Raw genomic sequence first — 22,723 nt, forward strand, 5'->3', positions numbered from 1 at the left:
TGGAGAACAAGCTTAGGCCAGAGATAGAACAACATATTTAATATAAATAAAAGATATAGGGTAACATTCAGCAGGGACCACGCCTGCATGCCATCCGATCAACTACAATCAATTCAATTCATTGTTCCCGCCCTCTCCATCGTTAGGTATTTTTCCGCGTTAAATATTGAATGTTTATGTTCCGAGTAATCTCGTGTTCAGCTTTCAGGATTTTGTGGTTATGGCCCAATGCCACTACAGATTGGCGTTTTTTGTCTTCCAAAGGAGTTGTCTGCCCCACAGGCATATCCAGAGTCTAAGCTGATTAGGAAATATACTGAAATATTTTTTATCAAAACTTCATTTGTAGACGTCACTTTCAGTTTAATTGGAGCATTGTCTTGGACAGTTGTCTTTGCCGTTTGGATTATTACTTTCCTAAATTTCCGTGTTAGTTGGGATGAATTGGGGGACCGTTCGTCATTTAATATACGAATCTATTATGTATAGATCAAAGCTAAAAAATTTGCACAAAACGTTCTTAATGGAAACCCACATGTGTTCATGACCAATTACTGTGCACATAAATATCATCATATCAATCAAAAGTAAAGGTTCATCAAGTTAGTCACGTGAGTTTGTGTATGGCCTAGATTTAGTTATCCTATTTTACCCTACATCGGTTTGAAGACCATGCTTGCCGTTTACTGGTTTGACTTTATCTGGCTTAAATGAAGTTATTCTGGAATCCATGTGCATAATTACTTGTACTCCTGGGTCTGACTTAACGGTTGTTTGAATCGTAGTAGCCAATATACCATCTTGAAGCCTACTTCGAAAATACATCTCCTCCGCATAACGCTGAGTTGCTTGCTTGGCTACAGTATACCCGCTATGCACTGATTTCTTTATCTGCCTCATATAAGACTCGAATGTTAGGGAGGAAAAGAATATGAAGGTTCATGTGAACTAACTTCATCAAGTATGTGCTCCAACAAAGGTATATTATAAACTACGTTTACCTGTCCATAACATCACTCATATTCATTTAGAAAATTAGGTAAATCAGTTCTGACCGATTCCTTTGGGCTTTCGTGTTATCTTGGATGCGCTGACAAATAATCCGCTAAAGCTAAACTCGTAAAATTAAGGTACGAGGTTCGTGGTAAACAATGTTGGAGAATAACGAGGCCTAAATACAAAAGGAACAATCGACACTGTCACTTTCCATATTGAGACGAAGTTTAATGTATGACATTTGCGCTTAAATTCGGAAGGAGTGATTAGTACGTAACTTGATACTAAACAATTTATATACATAAATACAGACATTTCATGTTTCCAAGTGTTTTGTGAGGAACATTTGCCCACAGATTGATTAGTTTCTTCGTCACACCCAAGCATAACTTGTGTACTGGATCTAAAGGGAAAGTTGAGATCATGTTAATGCCAAGCGTTTCGAAATCGGAACGGCCTTTGTGGTTAATGGGTTGAATCTGCCGACGTAAACTATCATTAGTTCCCAATGTATATTCACCATTTGGAAACGTCAACTTTCCATCAAGTCGACGGCCCACTACAACAAACCTGCATCCTGCACTCCCATTGTGATTAACAATGTATTTAACATCTGTACAGGTATGTACGCCGCATATTACAACTATCATTTTAGTAGCTGTGTATGTTGAAATTAAAACTCAACAGATTCACGTCCCTCAACTTTTTTAGGTCCGAAATGGTGTTCGCATATATTTTGTTGAATGCTGTCGACGTATTGTTCCCCCCATAGATACCTTTCATGAACACGCCACTAAACCTAGGGGCAACGATGCATTCTGATATAGGCCATAACAGTTGACTAGAGCTCTTTGATAAAGAACGTCCGTGTACACTAATGCGCGAATTCAATGTATCAAAATCACAAGTGCGCAGCCGAAGTTCAACATGTTTTAGCAGATTGGTTTTCAATCCGAGATGTAAGTGAACCCCAATGCTGATGAACTCCGGTTGGACATTGGTGCACGTCCACAGGACACTTCTTATGCCTCTTGGTAAGTCAGAAACAGGTTAGTCGGTGGACAGTTACATGCTCTGCTAGGTATTGTATTCCGAAACCCACATGTAAGTATGGTTTTGAGAATTGCATGTCGGAACAAACTCGGTTTATCCGGAAATACTGGATTCTCAAGTACGATATGTGCATCCTTTCCGATGAATATAAGGGAATAAGCAAGGATTCCATCATATATTAATATTTTCCTGGTCATACATCAGATCTCAAACTTCTCCTTGGGTTCCTCATGGTCTCCAGCATTTAAATGTATATCTGTAGTGGCATTAGACCATAACCACACAATCCTCAAAGCTGAATACGAGATTACTCAGAAAACAGATATTCAATATTTAACGCAGAGAAATACCTAATGATGGGGAAGGCGCGAACAAGAATGAATTGAATGAATTAGAGTTGATCGAATGCCATGTAGGCGTGGTCCCCTATATCTTTTATCCATATTAAATATATTGTTCTTTATCTAACCTTAGCTTGTTCTTCATCATGTATTGGTAGTTGTTACGATACAGTGAGTTGGTATAGACGATGATGTGACTTCCACGGAAGATCTTATAGATTAGGCAGTGTCAACATGACAAATCTACAATTTTATGATTTGGTCTATTATTAGAGCAGTACTAATATCATAGTAGACCATAATTCTACATATCCAACAATCCATACACAGGACCTTGCTAGCAACGCCAGTATGGTATTCATAAATATCTGGATTAATATGTCGACTACAGGCACTTATGAATATCCACTCTCTTCAGAATCTCCATCCAACTCTGTCCTGAGCAATCTTTTCCAGGTGGACAAGGTGGATTATTTCCAATTCCTACTAAGTCAAAAAATGTATTGTAATCATGGTGTAATCACAATTCAAAAATCTCTTAACTGATTTAGAAGACGGTTACTTAGTATCACTGCAACATCATAGTATAAATCGTCAGAATCGATTAAGAAATGAGAAAGGTGTAGCAGAGCTGTAACTATATTTGTAAAATTGAACTGTTGTCAACATACGTTTGCACGTTTTAAGCTTTCAAACAAGTTTATCGACCGCTTGACCTTAAGACGCCGACCAAAACACTTAAATAAATAGAATTTCCTTTATGTTACCAACGTCTGTGAAACCATAGACTGCATATCGTCCACACAATCTGTTCTCGCTTATGAATTCCTTGAATTTCAATTTCAATTATGTCTGACGATATTGATACATGTAAATGTGGCTTTTTTCATCACTAGTTCACCGAAATTTAGCAGATATTTTTACTCGTTTGGATGCCCAACTTGATTTAGTTTTCATTATTGGTGTCGGAACATATGTGATTCATAAACATGCTCCATTGTCTAGTTCTGACCACTGTACAATTCTTGTTTACCGTCAAATACGTGGCAAGCTTGGAAAGAGTACACTCACACATTAGACAAAGGAAGTACAATACTAGAATAGCTCTGAAGTAAATATCCGAAATCTGAAAAACATGTTTCGGACAACTAACTGGGAATTATTTACAGATGACTCATTGCACAACACCATTGACATTATCACTTGTTATCTTAAATTCTGTTTCGATATTTTTAGTCCCACTGCAACCATTTTTCTGAGTTTTAGTCGACTCACGTCACCACAACCATGACGATTACGGAGATTAAAAGAAGGAAAATACGAGGAGGTAAACTTCACTGAAGTTCAGAAGCTAAATGGTCTTATAAACGTATGGATTAGACGTCTGAACCTAAAATTTACTCAGAAACTCAGGTCTTGTAAAAAACACTCGAGGAACGTGGAAACTATTTAACGAACCTACAGGTGAAAGACGCGTTAGAAATGATAAACAGTTGAATGTTTGTAAATTAGAACAGTTTTTTGAACGCCAGGCGTTTGACGTCATACTTCATAGGTCCACAGGTTTGAAGAATAGTTGTGCTAAAACTGAGGTCTAGAAATGCCTCCAGTCACCTAAATCGTCCCAGTGTTTGTGACTTCATGAAATTCAAAACCTCCTTTTTAAGAATTGTGTTGACATTCCGTGTCATCCATTCACTAGTATCTTCAGTACGTTCTTCTCAACTGACCTCGTATCGAAAACATGTATAAAGATAAGGATAATCCCAATAACTAAGAACGTATCTGGTGAAAAGAATTTGAAGTTCAAACCCATAACAAAAACTTTGCGGTGGCACTGAGCCCTAGCCACATAATCCTCAAGCCTGAACACGAAGTAACTGGTAAAACAGGTATCCAACACTTAACACGGAGAGAAGACCAACATCGGAGATGGCGGGAAGAATTAATTCGATTCATCGGATGGCATGGTTCAGCCTTGCAGGCATGGTCGTTCTGTATGACTTATTTTTCCTCATATTAAATATTATTATTATCCACAAACATCCTATGGGTACATAAGTGTTGTGAAGAAACCATTTCGGGTTTCTTCAAAAAATGCAATAATACACAATTTTCAATAATGTTAGCATTATACTTGCCACATCAAAAAAAATTTAGAGTAATAATAGTAGAGTATTAATAATAGTAAATCGGGTCTGTGTAATTGTGAAGAATATTGAACTGAGTTTAAAGAAGGAAATGGAGAAAATAAGGGAATAGAAATAAAGGAGACGTGAAATACGCAAACAGTTTAATCGGCGTGTTTATGAACATAAAACAAGAACAAACGACTATGTATATATCATCAAATTAGTAACAAAAAATAATTGAGAAAAAACAACTTATTATTGTAGTAAGATATGACGCTAGAATAAATGTTTGTGCAGTCATAGTTTGGAGTGATGCGATGAAAATCTCGATTGAGTGAAAAGAATAATGAAATATCAGTATGTATGAGTCATATACGCATAGTGAAGATAAAACGGGGCTGAGAAGTTAATTTAAGTGTAACACAAGTTATTGTCTTAATTACAAACTTCGTAATCTTAAGAATATTTATTTTGAGGGAAAGAAGAAAGAAAAGTAGTGAACACCTAGTGAAAAGTTTCATCCATGATAAGAATAATAATTGTGTAATGAATATCAACCTCAGAAGGAAACCAACAATTTAGAAAAATAAAATAAAAATCCTTTAATGTACTTAGATGAATACATTTAGGTTTATGTAATATTATACAAAGTGAAACCGGATATTAGTATAATATTTATGCAATAATAATTAAGAATGATGCTATGAAAGTCACAATTAATTTCAAAGGACAGCCAGGAATTAAATATGTTAAGAAGGATAAGAAGATATAAAAGGAATATCTAATGTGTCGGGGGAACAATAATGATATTAATAACAGTAATAATTATAGATACGAACATAAGCAGACTTCATATATTAAGATAAATAGGAATAAAATAAAATAGACGTGAAAAGATTTTAGGGTTTTATTTTGCTTTTCAGGCAATTAAATGGATGACGGACCTTGTTTGTATAAATCATTGTTGAATACATTGATATTCAATAGGTGAAATAATCCACTTTCGGAAAGAAAATCATCAAGGAGACTTTTGAACCGGGTTGTAGTTTCACTGCAACGGAGGTTCACTGGCAGTCTGTTCCACATGGTTGAGTAGCGAATAAGGAAAAAAGTTCTATAATGTTCTATCTCCGGCCTAAATGTGTTCTCCGTTATATATTGGTAATTGTTACGATACGATGAATCAGTGAACAAGATGATGTGATTTCCACGTAAGGTCTTATAGATTAGGCAGTGTCAACATGACAAATCTACAATTTTAGGATTAGGTCTATTATGCGAACAGTACTAATAACGAAGTAAACCGTGATCGTACAACTTCACCTTTTTCAAAAACAAAGGAAAAATTATTGCTACTCCCTCTTCAACATGAAGTAAAAGAGAACATTGATCCGGTTGTTTGCAAATGCAAAAGAAGCACCTTGGATGCCACTGCTGTTCTGCATCAATATATTGTTCAGCTTGAAAAAGGGTAAGAAGTAGGTTCGATTCTGTTTTGTGAAATATACTTGTTTTTGGCTCTATGTCGAGATGACTTCAGATTAATAAATTAGTTGGCCTCGACAATGACAGCCGGATAACCAACTGGCTATGTATCTACCTTTCTCGAAGGAAACAGTGTATTGTGTTTAGGGGTAAGTGTTTGGTGTCTCTGATGTCTCATGGTATGCCACAAGGATTGTGCTTTTAATTCTGCTTTCCTATTCCTTTCTGCATGATCTGCCATCTGCCTCGAAAAACACTTTTGTTAAATATGCGGACGATCCCAACATATGTATGCCGATATCTATTTCTTTCCATCCTCTTGAAATAAATGAGTTCTTGTCTCGTGTCGGAAGGTGATCTGTTGTCAATGGTCTCACATTTGATCCATCTTAATTTCAAACTGTTACTTTTAGTTTCAGACATGAACATCACTCAGAAACCCTGTTGGAATGCCATAAAGTTTGTGGTATTGAAGATTTTTTGATTAACACAGTATCAAAAGTCATTTATCTTGGTGTAAGTTTTTCCTTTTATCCCCCTTTGTTTTCTCATGTTTTAGTGTTACCGAAGAACGTTTTTCTTTCGACTTATTAAATAAAGAGCCTATAAAACTTTGGAAATACTCGATATTTACCCTTACGATTTGCCAATTCTTGCATATTACTTATTATTCCTCACTGTTCACCATTATTCTTTCCTTTGTTTTTGAGAAAAGACATCTGTATCGTGGAGGAGGTTAAAGGTAAATAGCAGGATGGGTGTCTTGGATCATTGGAGATCAGTGATATGGTTGTGGTAGATACCTAAACTCTTGCGTATACTTCAAAGGCGTTGTCTTTCTATCTGTATATCTGTTGTAACTGCTTAGTCTATAAGACCTCTTTGTGCCAATTGTTGAATATAATTTGTTTCAGTAGTTATATTCTCGGCTTCAAAGGTCGTGCGGTTACGATCCAACGCCACTACATATGTTTATCTCTACAGGTTCTGAACAGTACAGGTCTAATTACTGTAAGAATAGTAATGCTAGCAGAGAGTTGATAAGTAAAGCTCTACAATCGTATGAAAAATAACTGGTTGGGGTTTGTGAAATTAACCTGTAGAGGCCCTTATCTTATATAAGGAGTCACACTCAGTGAAGTCGCAGAATCTCACTACTTTTGGTGCAAGAATTGGTGCCCCGAAAGATGAATCTTTATCAGGAAATTTTAGTAAACTGTTTTCTACCAGCAATATAAAATGACCACCAGTTAGTCGTGACAATGGAAGCTCATTGACGGACTCAGTGGTAAGTGGAGAAGAAACTGTCTCACGATTACTTCGACATCTCAAATCCAGCGGTCCTGACGATATTCATCTCAGGATTATGGAAATCCTATTGGATGTAAATCTTGAACTTATGACCATACTATTTAATGTATCACTGAGGTGGACCAGACTACCAATCGGCTAGAAATATGAAATCATCGGTCCGGTGTATAAGGCCAGGAGCAGAGACTTATTCACTAACTATCAACCCGTTAGTCTAACCAATGTAGCTGTCAAATTAATAGAAAAAATTATTCCGATGGCTATTCTAAACCATATGGATGGGGGAAAATCTTTTGTCCAAGGAACAACATGACTTTAGTAAATGACCTATCTTGCTTGATGAATCTACTCATTGCAAGAGAAGGCTGGGCTACAGCACAAGATAGAAATATTCATGTGGACGTAATATTCATAGATTCAAGACTTAAATTAAAAAAGTAAAGTTTTGAGCTCCATAATGCAATCATAGACTGGATAAGTGACTTTTTCAATGATATGAGACAACGGGCACGGGTAAATGAGGCTCTGTTATCATGGTAATCCATAAAATGTGGGGCTCCTCAAGGTACATCCCTCGATCCTTTTCTTTTTTTATTTGTGTAAATGACTTACCAACGGTGGGAAAGCTATCTTTTCTACTCTTTCCAGACGGGATAAAAATTAAGAGACCCGTACACAGTATTTCATATAGAATAACACTACCGGATGACCTAAATTCAGTGGTTGTTTTGGAGTGTGGTGATGCAAATAAATGACTGCGACGGTTCATGTCACTACACAATATTTAAGGAAAACGAAAGGACAGAGAACAAACATAATCGTTCAAAAAGTTATTTGATATTTCAAGGACGGAGCGCCACATTCAACATTCCTACATACCTGGACGGCTTGCTTAAAACCTGTTGAATATTACGGGGGCTGACAAAAGTCATTCGACCCACTATTAGTTTTTAAGTGTGAACAGTAAATTTACTTCATTAACGATATGAATCTTTTTGGGCGTAAGAAGGACCCAAAAGCTCAGTTAAATGAAATGACTTCTGTCTTGAAGAGACAGAAATATCCTCTTCAGAGAGACATTCAGACCCATCTGCGACAGCAGAAACAACTAGAAATGGCTATCAGGAAATGTGCTAAGGAATCTGACGTCCCTTCCGCCAAAGTTTACGCAAAAGAATATGCGGAATCTAAAAAAGCTGTTGCTCGTTTATATCTTGCATTATCGCAAATTGATTGTGTGGCTATGGAATTGCGTCATATGGCTTCAATGAATAAACTAACCAGTGGTATGCAAAAAAGTACAACAGTCATGAATGCTATGTCGTCTTTAGTGAAAGTAGGTTTTTTTAAAAGTTAAAGTCATTTTTGACCTAGTGTGTAATATAGTCCACTACATATTAGAGACAATTTTTTTACCTTTGAGTTTAAAGTGCAACTAAACTCCTGGTTGGTGGGTTATTTATTTAATGTGATGTAGGAGGCGTAAGCATGGTTATTAAGATGTTTTTACCACTATAATAATTGATCTTGACCCACTTAATTCTGTTCAGTCAGTCTTCTACAACGTAGGACCATACACATTTATGCATCGGTCCAAATTACCATACTTCATTAGCACAACAAGATGAACACCGGATTGGTAGTAGTTAATTCAATGGTGGTAATATATAAAAGGAAGACTGCACTTAAAGATATAGTACAGGAAGAAAGAATTAGTTGGTAGAAAGATAAAAAGCAATTTTAATCTCATAGTTTAAGGGAAGACAGAGAAAGTATACACCTACACCGTGGTGATCGACTCTGAGCCATGTCACACAGTTTCCAAACACTAGTTACAATAGTCACGCGGACCCCGACCAAGTAGTCTGCATCTACCAACATGGCTCAGATCATAAGTTAGTGACTTCAAGCACTGATGCCACGTTTTAGTTTGGCCACCCCTAACTTTCTTCTAATTATCCCCAACACCAGTCAGCATTGCACTTCGTTGTAATCGGTGTCCAGGCATATGCAACACGTGGCCCGACCATCTCAGTCGATGAAGATTCACAACCTCATCAACTGATTGACCATCATTCCCTAATACTGTGCGTCTAACTTCACTATTACTTACTCGGTGATCCCAGAAGATGTGAGCAATATTTCTAAGGCATCTGTGGTCAAATACTAGTAACTTACGAGTATCTTCTACTCTTAATGGTCACGTTTCGCAGCCGTAAAGTAGAACACGACGAACTGCCGCGCAGTATACTCGTCCCTTAATTGATAGACGGATATCTCACCTTCACCATAGGTGACGTCAGCTGGCAAAAGCCAAGCGAGCTTTTCGAATCCGTGCTGAGATTTCGTCATACAGGGCTGATTAGTCACACACGACATTTTTGCGGGTAATTTTTGTGTTCCGTAATTTTTGAGACCCTACCGCCGGAGACGGGAATCCGTTGGATAAGACGAGGTGTGTATTTTTAGGGTCGACCTTTTATAACCCCACCCTTCTTTCGTGGGAAGGCAGCATTGTCGTGATTCTAGTTTTCTGAGTGAAGAATCTTACTGCCATCATTCTTCTGTACAATCAGCAGTATGACTTCGTCCTCGGACCTTGGGTTTGTTGCTTTGAGTTTTACCGCTCCTCAACCGACCTGCCTGGTATGGTAGGACTTTGAGGAACGATTGTTCCAGCCAGTATATCAGATAGGCAAGTCTAATCACCTGGTCAAGGTAGCAGCAACGATCGGATCTTTCTGTTCACAACTTGTTTGGTTGAATTTTGATTGTCGGAGGTATGTTCCTCGCTGTATTCCTTTCGCTTACTATACGTGTCGAAATTCCATTTGTTTTACAACTCATTTCATGATGCATTTTCTAATCCATAACATGTAGCTAATTTGCCGCCAACCAGCACCAGACTTCATGTTGCTACCATTTGATATTTTAGAATACGTTTTGTAGGTTGGTTAACCAGTATTAATCCATATATTATATTCTTGAATATTAAGGTTGTTATTGAAAACGTTAACCAATGATATGGATAAAATTCATTCTGATAAATAATTCCAGTTACTAAATAATCGATGGCAGTAACAGAATTTCAACTATGATGAAGTTGGATAAAAATGGAGAGAGGGGACAGTCATGACAAAGACTACTTATTGCAATCATTCCCGATAAAAATTCGACATAACCTCTAGCTCATTCGGTAATGTTCGAATAAAGAGTCGGCAAAAAGTTGTACTTTGGTATATCTTTCAGTGACAAACTATTTTATTTTATTTTAACACATAGATATTGGTACAAGGAGGCACCAAATACATATGCCCCACACAATCTCATTTGATATGTGTAAGGGCTGTGATACTGCCCGGGTGCCCAAACCGAAGCAGGTCATTTTCTTAGGGGGCCACACCCGGAGCCTTCGACCTGAAGGCCTGGTACACAGGGCAGTGGAGCATCGTAAGGAGATGCAGTCCCATGATAGCCAGTGACCAATGGTTGGTTCATATGCCATTTGTTTCTTCAGGATTCTGGAGCCCATATGCACCATTGGTTTGGAATCAGAGTTTTCCAACTCCCCTAGGTGGACTCACCGTATCCACCGGCCCAGTTAGAGCCCCGGACATTCGCTTTCCGTCCTCTCATTTTCGTAAACGACACCCCCGCCACGAGAAGGCAATGAGTAAGACTTCCTTGCCAGTGGCTGTATACACGTGAGAGCATTTATAAAGGGAGGGAGGACTCTCTCTACCCTAGGCTGTACCAGGGTATTTGAGGGCCTAGTTATTATTGCTAACAAATTCAGTGGCCAAATAAGTTCAGATTTTGCTGAACAGCGTTAATGGTGTATTTAGTATAACCTTGCAATTAGATATGTCATAGACTACTTGAATTTCTCATGATTGAATTTTGAGTAGGCATCTATGGGATCTTCTCAGTCAGTCAGTCAGTAACAACGTAGAACTTCGTACGTACGTACATCAGTTCGAGTTGCCACACCACATTAGCACAGAGATGCAGTTGTCGATTCAAATCCCGTAGTGGTAGAGGTAATAAGAGTATAAGCAGTAATCGGGAAGAATTCAGAAGATTAGAATTTGGGAGAACACAAAGAGTGGATGCACCTGCGCCATTGCAAACGATTTTGAGCCATGTCATTCAGGGTCTCTAACCATCGGTTGCTATCATCTCGTGGTCCCCAACCAGGTAATCTACACCTACCAACATGACTCAGTCCACTTGTCAGTGACTTCATGGACTTGTGCCATGTTTTGGTTTGGCCGCCTCTAGCTTTCTTCCAACCTACTCCTATGCCACTGAACATAGCACGTTGAGGTAGTCGGTCGTTGGGCATACGTAACAAATGTTCCAGCCATCTCAACTGATGAAGTTTCACTACTTCATCAATTGATTTGCCATTCTTACCTAGTACCCGTGTCCTAACAACTGTGTTACTTACTCGATGGTCCCATGATATACGGGCAATGTTTCGAAAACACCTATGATCGAATACTAGTAACCTACGAATATCCTCTACTCTTACCGGCCATGTTTCACTGCCATAAAGTAGGACGGAACGAACTGCTGCGCAGTAAACCCGTCCTTTGGTTGATAGACGGATATCTCGCCTACGCCATAAATGACGCAAGTTGGTAAAAGCTAGTCGAGCCTTCTGTAATCGTGCTGAGATTTCGTCACACACCAGACCACAAGGGCTGATGAGACTTCCAAGATAAGTGAAGAGGTCGACACACTCAACTACTTCACTCCCTATCACTAGTTCGGGTGTCGATGTAACCCAATCCTGAAGCAACATTTTGCATTTCGAGGGAGAGAATCGCATCCCGAACATGCTTGCATTGTTGCTTAGAGTGGTCAGAAGACTCTGCATTTTGTCAGCGTCTTCACCAAATAAAACTATGTCATCGGCATATTCTAAGTCAACAAGTGAACCTCCCGGTAGAAGTTCAACCCCTGTAAATTTAGATGAGGAGAGTGTTATCTCTAAAAGTATGTCAATGACAAAGTTGAACAAGAATGGGGAGAGTGGACAGCCCTGACGAACACCACTTGAGGTAATCAATTCTGATGACAGTTCGCCATAAGCTCTCACTCGACCAGTTGTGTTCGAGTAGAGAGCCTTTATAAGGTTAATGTACTTCTCTGGTACTCCTTTCAGTGACAAACACTGCAATAGAACCTCACGATCAACAGAGTCCAATGCCGCCTTAAGGTCAAAAAATACTACCATTGTGAGGCGTCTGAATGTGTGTCTGTGTTCTAGAACCTGACGTAGTGTGAACATCTGATCTATACAACCACGTCCAGGTCGAAAACCAGCCTGATTTTCTTTAGTCTGCTCTTCACAAGCTTTGGTTAGGCGTCGAAGTATTATTGAAGCTAATATTTTAGACACTATATTAGTCAAACTGATTCCTCTGTGATTGTCACAAGAGGACTTTTGTCCTTTCTTATAGACTGGCACAATCAGTGATTGAGACCAGTCAGATGGGATTACGTCCAGTTCCCAAATTCTACCTAAGACCTCAGTTAATCTCACTGCTAATACTGGACCACCATCCTTAAAAATCTCAGGCGTAAACCTGTCAGGGCCTGCTGCTCTCTCTCGTTTCAGATTTCCTATGGCTTTTTCAACTTCGTAAAGGGACGGAGGACCTACATTAACTTGCCATTCAGGTCGACTGGAGATCGTGGGAAACCGAAGTGTGTCTGAAGGACAGTTGAACTGATCCCTAAAGTGTTCTGTCCATCGATCCAATCTCCTGGATTGAGAATGAATAATATGTCCATCTTTCTCTGAGATTGTTTCGCTAACGGTTGGATTCCTAATACCGGTTTCCTTAACGAGTCTGAACAATTGTCTGCTATTACCTACTGCCCCTGCCTTCCCCATCTCTCTTGCTTTCGCTACCCACCACTGTTCGCCATCATTGCGTAGACTTCTTGTCAGCTTGCGCTTAAGCTGACTCCGCTCTTCATTATGTTCAGAGCCAGGAGGAATGAGTTTTTGAGCATCTATCAGTGCGATAGATGCTGCTGAGATCCAATGTTTCTCCCTAACCTTGTGGTTTACCTTACTAGCAGATATCACTGCTGTTTCCACAGCTTTTCGTATGTCATTTTACTCTGCCTCGGGGTGGGCATCACCTACATGGCTGCCTAACTGTTTTCCTAGTTGTTCCTGAAATATACTCTTAGCTTGACTTTCATTAAGCAGGGCCCTAAGAGGTTTCCTTGCAGCGTCTTTCCTACGTCCAGTAAGATGCAGACAAATACGTACTCGCACTAGAGCATGATCTGAGTCTAAGCATGTGCTCCAGAATGAGCGACAGTCTTCTATCGAGCCCCTCCATCGGTGGCTGATAGCGATGTGATCTATTTGGGTCCAACGTTGGGACGTGTTCGGGGGTCGCCATGTTAAAAGATGTTTTTCCGTATGCTTAAAGTTAGTATTTGCAAGGAACAGGCGGTTATCTGAGCATAGCTGCAACAGACGGTCGCCATTATCTGTTCTTTGAGCCACGACACCATAAGATCCACCTAGGTGTCTTTCCCTTTCACTTAGTTTACCTACTTGAGCATTAAAGTCACCAGCCACTATTACTACACCCTAGCGCCTAGCTTTTCGGAGAAGGTCGGAAAGCTTTCTGTAAAACTCATCTTTTACGTCATCTGAGCTGCAGTCAGTGGGAGAATAGGCAGAGACGACGAAGAGGCAACGACAAGTGTCCCTATCTTTTCGGATTCTTACTGTTCCGTTCAGTCGGACAGCGCACAAACGACTGTCTACTGGGATTCACTCTAAGAGAGCTAGTTCTGCCCTAGGACTCAATGCTATACCTACGCCGGTGAGGCCACGGGAAGCAGAATCACGGCTTCCAGATACACGAAGCGCAAATCGAGTCGGTTCTTTATTTTGGCATGGTGAGGTCAAATGAATGACGCTACTCGGATCCTGTATGCGCGTTTTAGAGACGCAGCACACATCGATGGCGCGAGACTCTAATGTCCTAGCTAAGGAAGCCTGTTGTTCTATTTGGTACAGTGTTCGGACGTTAAAAGCTCCTACGTGTAGTTTAGAGCGTGGTTTCAGGAGACCAGAAATAACGTTCCACGTACTCGAATCGTTTGCCCTAGCGGTGCGAGGTGATAAAGGGGCGTGAGAAGGATTAGTCGTGGAGTTAAGAGAGATATTAGGAGGTGTAGAAAGGATTTGAGTGTAACCAATTTCGTCTCGTCTGCTGTTACGGGTATGAGAGCTGATGTCACTTCCCGGCTGCCCACACGGTGGAAGGGTATTTCCTGAGGAACCTGAAAAGGAAGATGGATTAATGATGGCCTTAACGACTCGGGAGCGTGACCGCAGAGCCCAAGGGACAACTGCTTGAGGCCGGTCGCGCACGGCCTTATCGTGGGAGGTCTCTAATGTGTTAGCTCCGTTCTTCAAAGGGCCTTACCACCAGAGACGGAAATCCGTGAGGTAAGGTGAGGTATGACATTTTTAGGATCGACCTTTTCTAACCCCTTCCTTCCTTGTGAGAAGGCAGCATCACTGCAGATGCTGGTTGTCCGAAGGAAACACCTTACTGCTGTCACACCTCTCTACAGTCAGCAGTACGACTTCGCCCTCAGACCTTGAGTTGCTGCTTTGAGTTTTACCGTTCTCCAATCGACCTGCCTGACATTGTAGGACCTACAGGAACGTATGTTCCAGCCAATATAGCTCGGTTGGGTCATCATGATAGGCAAGCCCGACCACCGCGTCAAGGTAGCAGCTTCGGTCGGGAATGGGATCTTCTAGAAGAAAACGTTAAAGTATTGGTTATTCGCTTCTTATCTATCAGTGATGAACTTTAACTTCAGAACAATTTACTGAGGATAAAATAGGCTGTATGTACCAAAATAGTTCAATGATTTGAACAACATACTTATCTGGAGAATTTTATCCGGCAGAGGTGTATCATTAATAGTCCTGGCTAGGGTGAGTATGAGTATACTGTTCAATTCGTATAACTGTGCTGTTAAGGTATTTCAGTGTGTTTTACGCAAAACCAGTTGTGGGCAGATACAGTAAACAGACCGATTTGTGAAGTCAGTAAATTTAGGCAAGGGAATAGGAAGAGTTTTATTCATAGAACGTTATGTAATGGTCCATCTATTGCAACCGCTATGCTTTGACAACACGGATAAAGTTAGAAAGGAATAAAAACTCACGAAATCGGGAAATTGGCCATATGTAAGTAGACCTTCGATTTTGTTAGTCGGTATAAAATATCATCCCTCACTTCTTGATAATTCTTCCATCTACACGACTAACCCATATATATCCTTAACACCAAACGCCATCAGTGATAATGATTCAAGTTCACGAAATGTTATTCCTCGTCTCCTGAAACCACGTTCTAAACTGCATGTTGGAGCTTTTGATGTTTGAACATTGTGTCAAATACGACAACGGGCTTCCTTAGCAAGAACTGAAGAATCTCGCGTCGTCGATATATGATGCGTCTCCGTAAAGCACATACAAGATCCAAGTACGGTCATTAATCTGACCTCACGTTGTCAACATAAAAAACCAGAGCGGTTTAATCTTCTTGCATCTGTGTACTCCACTGCTAATTCCCGTGGATCCTCTGGTGTAGGTACAGCATTAAGTTCGAAAGAGAAATAAGCTCTTCTGGACTGCTTGAGCACTGTGACTAAACGGGACATTAAGATCTCCAGAAGATTGAGACATATGCCATTATCTTTTCGTTGTCTCTGCATACGCTCCCACTGAGCTTCAGCTTAGATGATAATAAATTTTATAGGAAGCTACCCAACCTCCGTCAAAAAGCGAAACTCTCTGATGTAGTGATAGTGTCAGATAATTTTGATTCCCAAGTAGGTAAACTAGACCAAACCGAAATGCACTTAGATTAATCTTGCAGTGTTGTGGCACACCAAATAGACAATCGTAACCGTCTGTCGCAATTATGCTCAGATAACCGTCTATTTCTAGCAAATACCAACTTTGAACATAAGAAGACACATCGTCTGGTATGGTGAACTACACGGTCTACTCATCGATGTACTCGAATAGATCACATTGTCACTAGTCATCGTCCCGACCGTAGCTGCTACCTTGACGCGGTGGTCGGGCTTGCCTATCGTGATGACCCAACCGAGCTATATTGGCTGGAACATATGTTCCTGTAGGTCCTACAATGTCAGGCAGGTCGATTGGAGAACGGTAAAACTCAAAGCAGCAACTCAAGGTCTGAGGGCGAAGTCGTACTGCTGACTGTAGAGAGGTGTGACAGCAGTAAGGTGTTTCCTTCGGACAACCAGCATCTGCAGTGATGCTGCCTTCTCACAAGGAAGGAAGGGGTTAGAAAAGGTCGATCCTAAAAATGTCATACCTCACCTTACCTCACGGATTTCCGTCTCTGGTGGTAAGGCCCTTTGAAGAACGGAGCTAACACATTAGAGACCTCCCACGATAAGGCCGTGCGCGACCGGCCTCAAGCAGTTGTCCCTTGGGCTCTGCGGTCACGCTCCCGAGTCGTTAAGGCCATCATTAATCCATCTTCCTTTTCAGGTTCCTCAGGAAATACCCTTCCACCGTGTGGGCAGCCGGGAAGTGACATCAGCTCTCATACCCGTAACAGCAGACGAGACGAAATTGGTTACACTCAAATCCTTTCTACACCTCCTAATATCTCTCTTAACTCCACGACTAATCCTTCTCACGCCCCTTTATCACCTCGCACCGCTAGGGCAAACGATTCGAGTACGTGGAACGTTATTTCTGGTCTCCTGAAACCACGCTCTAAACTACACGTAGGAGCTTTTAACGTCCGAACACTGTACCAAATAGAACAACAGGCTTCCTTAGCTAGGACATTAGAGTCTCGCGCCATCGATGTGTGCTGCGTCTCTAAAACGCGCATACAGGATCCGAGTAGCGTCATTCATTTGACCTCACCATGCCAAAATAAAGAACCGACTCGATTTGCGCTTCGTGTATCTGGAAGCCGTGATTCTGCTTCCCGTGGCCTCACCGGCGTAGGTATAGCATTGAGTCCTAGGGCAGAACTAGCTCTCTTAGAGTGAATCCCAGTAGACAGTCGTTTGTGCGCTGTCCGACTGAACGGAACAGTAAGAATCCGAAAAGATAGGGACACTTGTCGTTGCCTCTTCGTCGTCTCTGCCTATTCTCCCACTGACTGCAGCTCAGATGACGTAAAAGATGAGTTTTACAGAAAGCTTTCCGACCTTCTCCGAAAAGCTAGGCGCTAGGGTGTAGTAATAGTGGCTGGTGACTTTAATGCTCAAGTAGGTAAACTAAGTGAAAGGGAAAGACACCTAGGTGGATCTTATGGTGTCGTGGCTCAAAGAACAGATAATGGCGACCGTCTGTTGCAGCTATGCTCAGATAACCGCCTGTTCCTTGCAAATACTAACTTTAAGCATACGGAAAAACATCTTTTAACATGGCGACCCCCGAACACGTCCCAACGTTGGACCCAAATAGATCACATCGCTATCAGCCACCGATGGAGGGGCTCGATAGAAGACTGTCGCTCATTCTGGAGCACATGCTTAGACTCAGATCATGCTCTAGTGCGAGTACGTATTTGTCTGCATCTTACTGGACGTAGGAAAGACGCTGCAAGGAAACCTCTTAGGGCCCTGCTTAATGAAAGTCAAGCTAAGAGTATATTTCAGGAACAACTAGGAAAACAGTTAGGCAGCCATGTAGGTGATGCCCACCCCGAGGCAGAGTAAAATGACATACGAAAAGCTGTGGAAACAGCAGTGATATCTGCTAGTAAGGTAAACCACAAGGTTAGGGAGAAACATTGGATCTCAGCAGCATCTATCGCACTGATAGATGCTCAAAAACTCATTCCTCCTGGCTCTGAACATAATGAAGAGCGGAGTCAGCTTAAGCGCAAGCTGACAAGAAGTCTACGCAATGATCGTGAACAGTGATGAGTGAGACTTTGAATGATATGGCTTAGGTGCATTCGTTCTTTGTCTTCCACCAAATTCTGATATTCCAAATTCTTCATAACGTTTTTTCTGTTTTATTCCAGTAATTCATACTTTCTTAAATCGTATCTTCAACGCCTAATCATTTTAGTCATCACTGATTCAGTTACTAACTCTACTATTCTGGGATTTGGCCTAAAAGTTTCATTCCTCTGTTAACGGTGTATGGCAACTTGAACCAATGTATATATGTACCAAGTTTCGCGTTGTAACTGACGTGACTGAGTTTCTGTGATAGTTGATTCTTAATGATTTGGAAAATTATCCTTGTCCACATATTTTTGTATCTTTACCCATTTATAGTATAAAATATTTTCGTCCATTAGAGTATTAATAGGGACGTAATCAGAGAATCTATAAATCTTTTTTTCATTTTATAGTTACCTGAACTTCAATCCACAATGCAAAATTTAAGTAAAGAAATGATGAAAGCTGGTATCATGGAAGAAATGATCAGTGACACTTTCGAACCAATCGGTTCTGTCGAAAATACAGATGATTTGGTGTCTGCTGAAATTGATAAAGTTTTATGGGATCTGACGGCTGGTCAGTTAGGTAAAGCTCCGGAGCCCGCATACGATCCATTCTCAGTTTCTAAAGCACAAACTGAACTCTCCGTTTTATCAGTTCAGGATGATGGTGAAGCAGAAGTAGATGCACGTTTGGCTGCCCTTCGCAGTTGAATATTTTTTGCCAATGTTTAACATCACATGGGCTTTCTAGTTATAAAATAACTTGAGTTTATTTTACACTGTACAGAAAAACAGTAATATTCATGATTCTATTCTTTGTATCCATGAGACAAGCTGTTGCTTAATTTTATTTGTACCTCAGGTTTCCAACTAAATATCAACAATATCTCAAGCTCGCAATATTTTTTTTCGTTATAGAGGTGGAAAGATTGAGGTTTTTTGCACATGTCTATGTCTAAAGTAACTCAGACTTTACTTTTATTTCCGTGTTTTTCCGTACTAAAAAAGCCAATCAGTTTCAGTATAACATTGCTCTTATTTTTATAGTAATATTAATTTGTACACATACCTTGGTAATTAATTACTTATATTTGATTTCCAATAAGAATATTCTTATGGAAAACATTTTCACTCTGACTGATTTCCGTTACTTTATTTTCCTTAATAAACGTAAAATTACTATCAGGTAGTTAACCAATGGTTTAGATCATATCAGCTACCGGTAAAGCTTCTATCATTTTGGCGATGCGTGAATATTATGAGGATCGGACTGGAATTCTCATGCTGTTATGTCTAATCTATATCAGTCTTAAAATCCTTGTGAAACCTTGTTAAGTTTCTGGGCTTATTTTTACTCTCAGCTGTTTCTGTACGAATGTACCGATCTAATTTTGTTAACTTTGGTGTCCTATTTACATGAAGTTGGCCAAGATATGCTTCCAGGTCCTGGGATATTGGAAAGCTGACTCAAAAAAATGCACGAATAAGATCTATCATAGCATAAACTTCACCGATCACGTTTCCTAGAAATTATGCTTTATCATTCTGAAAAAGAATAGGGGGCAGTTTTATTTCAGGATTCATGTTACTTTAAATAAAGTTTCTTTGAGCAAGAATGAAACTATCATATCCAGTGCAACGTTAATAGTGCATACCGTGCTATTGACCATCCTACCAGTTTGAGCTGATTCACAGATCCTTTTTAATTAAGAGTTAAGGTCCAGTTTACCTCCTGAAAATTAATTACGATCCACGTAAAAGAAACGGTTGTTATATTGATTCTGAAATTTGAAGTGTTTGAATTTACTTTGGTTAGCGCCTACTTTTCAGATTGCACTGTCTAGTTAATCTGCACGATTTTTAGTGATTATTTCTATATACACATCTCAAGAAAATAACATTATTATTCATGGTAGTATTTAGCATGAACTTTCGTCAAGTTCTCACTAATTGTTTCACAAATATTGTGTTGGGGGTACGGAAATTATTATTCATAAAATCCTCAATAACTAAAATGAAATTACTCCTAAATTATTTGATAATCCAGTCCAAGCTTATTTAGGGTAATAGTCGATATTATTGAAGATGTATGGGATGCAAAACAATTCTAAACTGTGTAGTTCCCCAATTATTTTATGATGCTAGTTCTGCTTTTAATATAAATATTAGTCGTTTTGTGGGTTGTGATTTAGTGTTGCGTTTTAGTTTAATCTTACTCTAACAAATATTTTTTGCTCGAGAACCATGACCAGGGTCATACTAGTCATTGATAGTTACCTGCATACATAAAATTGGAAATTAGGTAAGAACTAAACAAATTTTGTTTGAATGTGTACTAATTGAGAGCATAACTGTCTGTGTATGGTTTGTTATTTTTATCAGAAGTATTATTGATATCTTATGTCTATTAATAGTAAGTTACTTAGTAAAAATACTGCAGAAAAATATAACGGAATTGCTTTAGGCTGAGTTTATACAAAAAATCACAGGATTACGTATGATGCATCAATCAATAATCATAGTGAATAAAATCTGGTACTTATATCATATGATTGAGGATATCGATGTTTATAATTTATTTTATGAAATTGCCATTAGGTACTTAAACTTGAAATTGTATATCATTATTAACTGTAATTGATTACTATACACTTCAAAAAAACATTCGTAAAGCTATAGATCAATCCATTATTTGTGTAAGAAAAGTCATTGTATTGCTTATTACAAGCTGATCACTTGTTTTGCAATATTCTGTAGTAAATTTTTTTGTAAAGCAGTTGAACAGGTTCATATTGATAAAAAATAAACTTTTTGATTCCTATTGGGTTATGAACCATATCTATTGTATGAGGATCATAATTCAGATTAATTCCCTGACAAAAACTGACGAATTGGGTTAAATTTAGTTGCCACATCCCTACGGTTTTCTTCATACCTTATAATATACAAGTAAATAGTTGTAGTAAATTTATTCATTCATATCATTCTCTTACCTAAATTACTTTAGAATATTTATTTATTTGAACACATAAACATTGGTACAAGGGGTCACCAGAATGTATATGTGGCACACAATAAAGATGAGGTGTTGTAGAGAGAGACAGAAAAGAAGGTCAGTATAATTAAAAAAAAAACAATTAACATGAATTACTGTATGAGAGTGAAATAATAATGGCAGGAACAGTTCAGTTAGGAAGAAAGTTACATCACGATCGCCACTGTGTTGCACCATCTCCAGGACCCTAACCAGGGCGTTATACAGTCGTAGCGAATGCTCATCTACACTTTCCAGTGGTTTGATAGCTAACCTTGAACCTAACTCGGCTTGATCTTTAGTTGTAACAGAAGCTGGAACTAATTTGTGGACATCAATCTGTTTAGGGCGATTAATTTGTTGGCCACTGAAATGTAAGATAAGATTAGAGCAAACGAGGGCCTGATCAGAATCCATAAAAGTACTCCAAAAGGAGTCGAAGTTTTGCACACAACCACGCTAGAGGTTAGTGGTCGTGACGTGGTCAATCTCAGTTCAGGCTTGAGATGCAGAGAGGGCCTCCGGGTAGCTCATCGGCGAAGATTGTACTGATAGTTGTTACTAGCCAGGAAAACACGTTTTATTCTGTGCAAATTTGCAGCAGATGGTCACCATTATCTATCTGGGACCAACAAGTCCCCATCGTCACCTAAACGCTCGATCAGTGCATTCAAGTCTCCGGCTGGCACTACAATATATATCGAACGCAGTTTCTGTTGACTGGTGGTGAAACTCATCCTTGGTTGCATCGGGGCTGCAATCTGTCGAAGCGTAGTCGGAGACATCATTCCTAACTTTGATGGAGCTTTCTAACCTAAGAGCACATATTCCACTACTAAGCGGGGTCCAATCGGTTACTGCTGCCTCAGCTCGGGCACTTAGTGTGACACCAACGCCAGCAAGACCAGACGAAGATGCCACAGGGTCCTTGGATGAACACACGTGAAACAAGCTTGTCGAAGAGACTGATGGAGAGTGGATTTGTACTATTTCACTAGAGCCTTGAATTCGGGTCTCGGATAGACAAGAAACATCAATATTAAGACTTTCTAAAGACATAACCAACCCTATTTGTTTTCAGATCTGCATTAGTGTGTGAACGTTGAAGGCAGCCATTTTGAATGGTATACTTAGTTTCAGAAAGACTTCCAGTAATTGTTTTCGGTGATAGCATCCAACTTTCGACCAGTTGGTGACCCGAGATCGTTTAGATAGGTCAGAGTTTCCACCATAGGCGAGCTGCCATAGGAGTTGAAGAATAAAGGGATCTCTGTAGTGTATTTAAGGATGTTGTTTTTCCCTTGTGTATATTGGGATCTACTGATGCAGAGGCTTCTGCTACGGTGGTTG

The 22,723-nt window shown here is 39.7% G+C and overlaps 1 protein-coding gene across 1 annotated transcript; it reads left to right on the plus strand.

Moving 5' to 3' along the window:
• Positions 1–8,303: 8,303 nt before the first annotated feature.
• On the plus strand, positions 8,304–19,462 carry CHMP3 (Charged multivesicular body protein 3; the record flags this gene model as incomplete). Its single annotated transcript, XM_012941413.3, has 2 exons — positions 8,304–8,654; positions 18,748–19,462. 2 exons carry the CDS (start codon positions 8,304–8,306, stop codon positions 19,048–19,050), a joined length of 654 nt encoding a protein of 217 aa, XP_012796867.1. The 3' UTR covers positions 19,051–19,462.
• Between the last annotated feature and the right edge of the window lie 3,261 nt (positions 19,463–22,723).

This window comes from Schistosoma haematobium, chromosome 1, assembly GCF_000699445.3.
Source record: "Schistosoma haematobium chromosome 1, whole genome shotgun sequence".
Classification (NCBI taxonomy): Eukaryota; Metazoa; Platyhelminthes; class Trematoda; order Strigeidida; family Schistosomatidae; genus Schistosoma; species Schistosoma haematobium.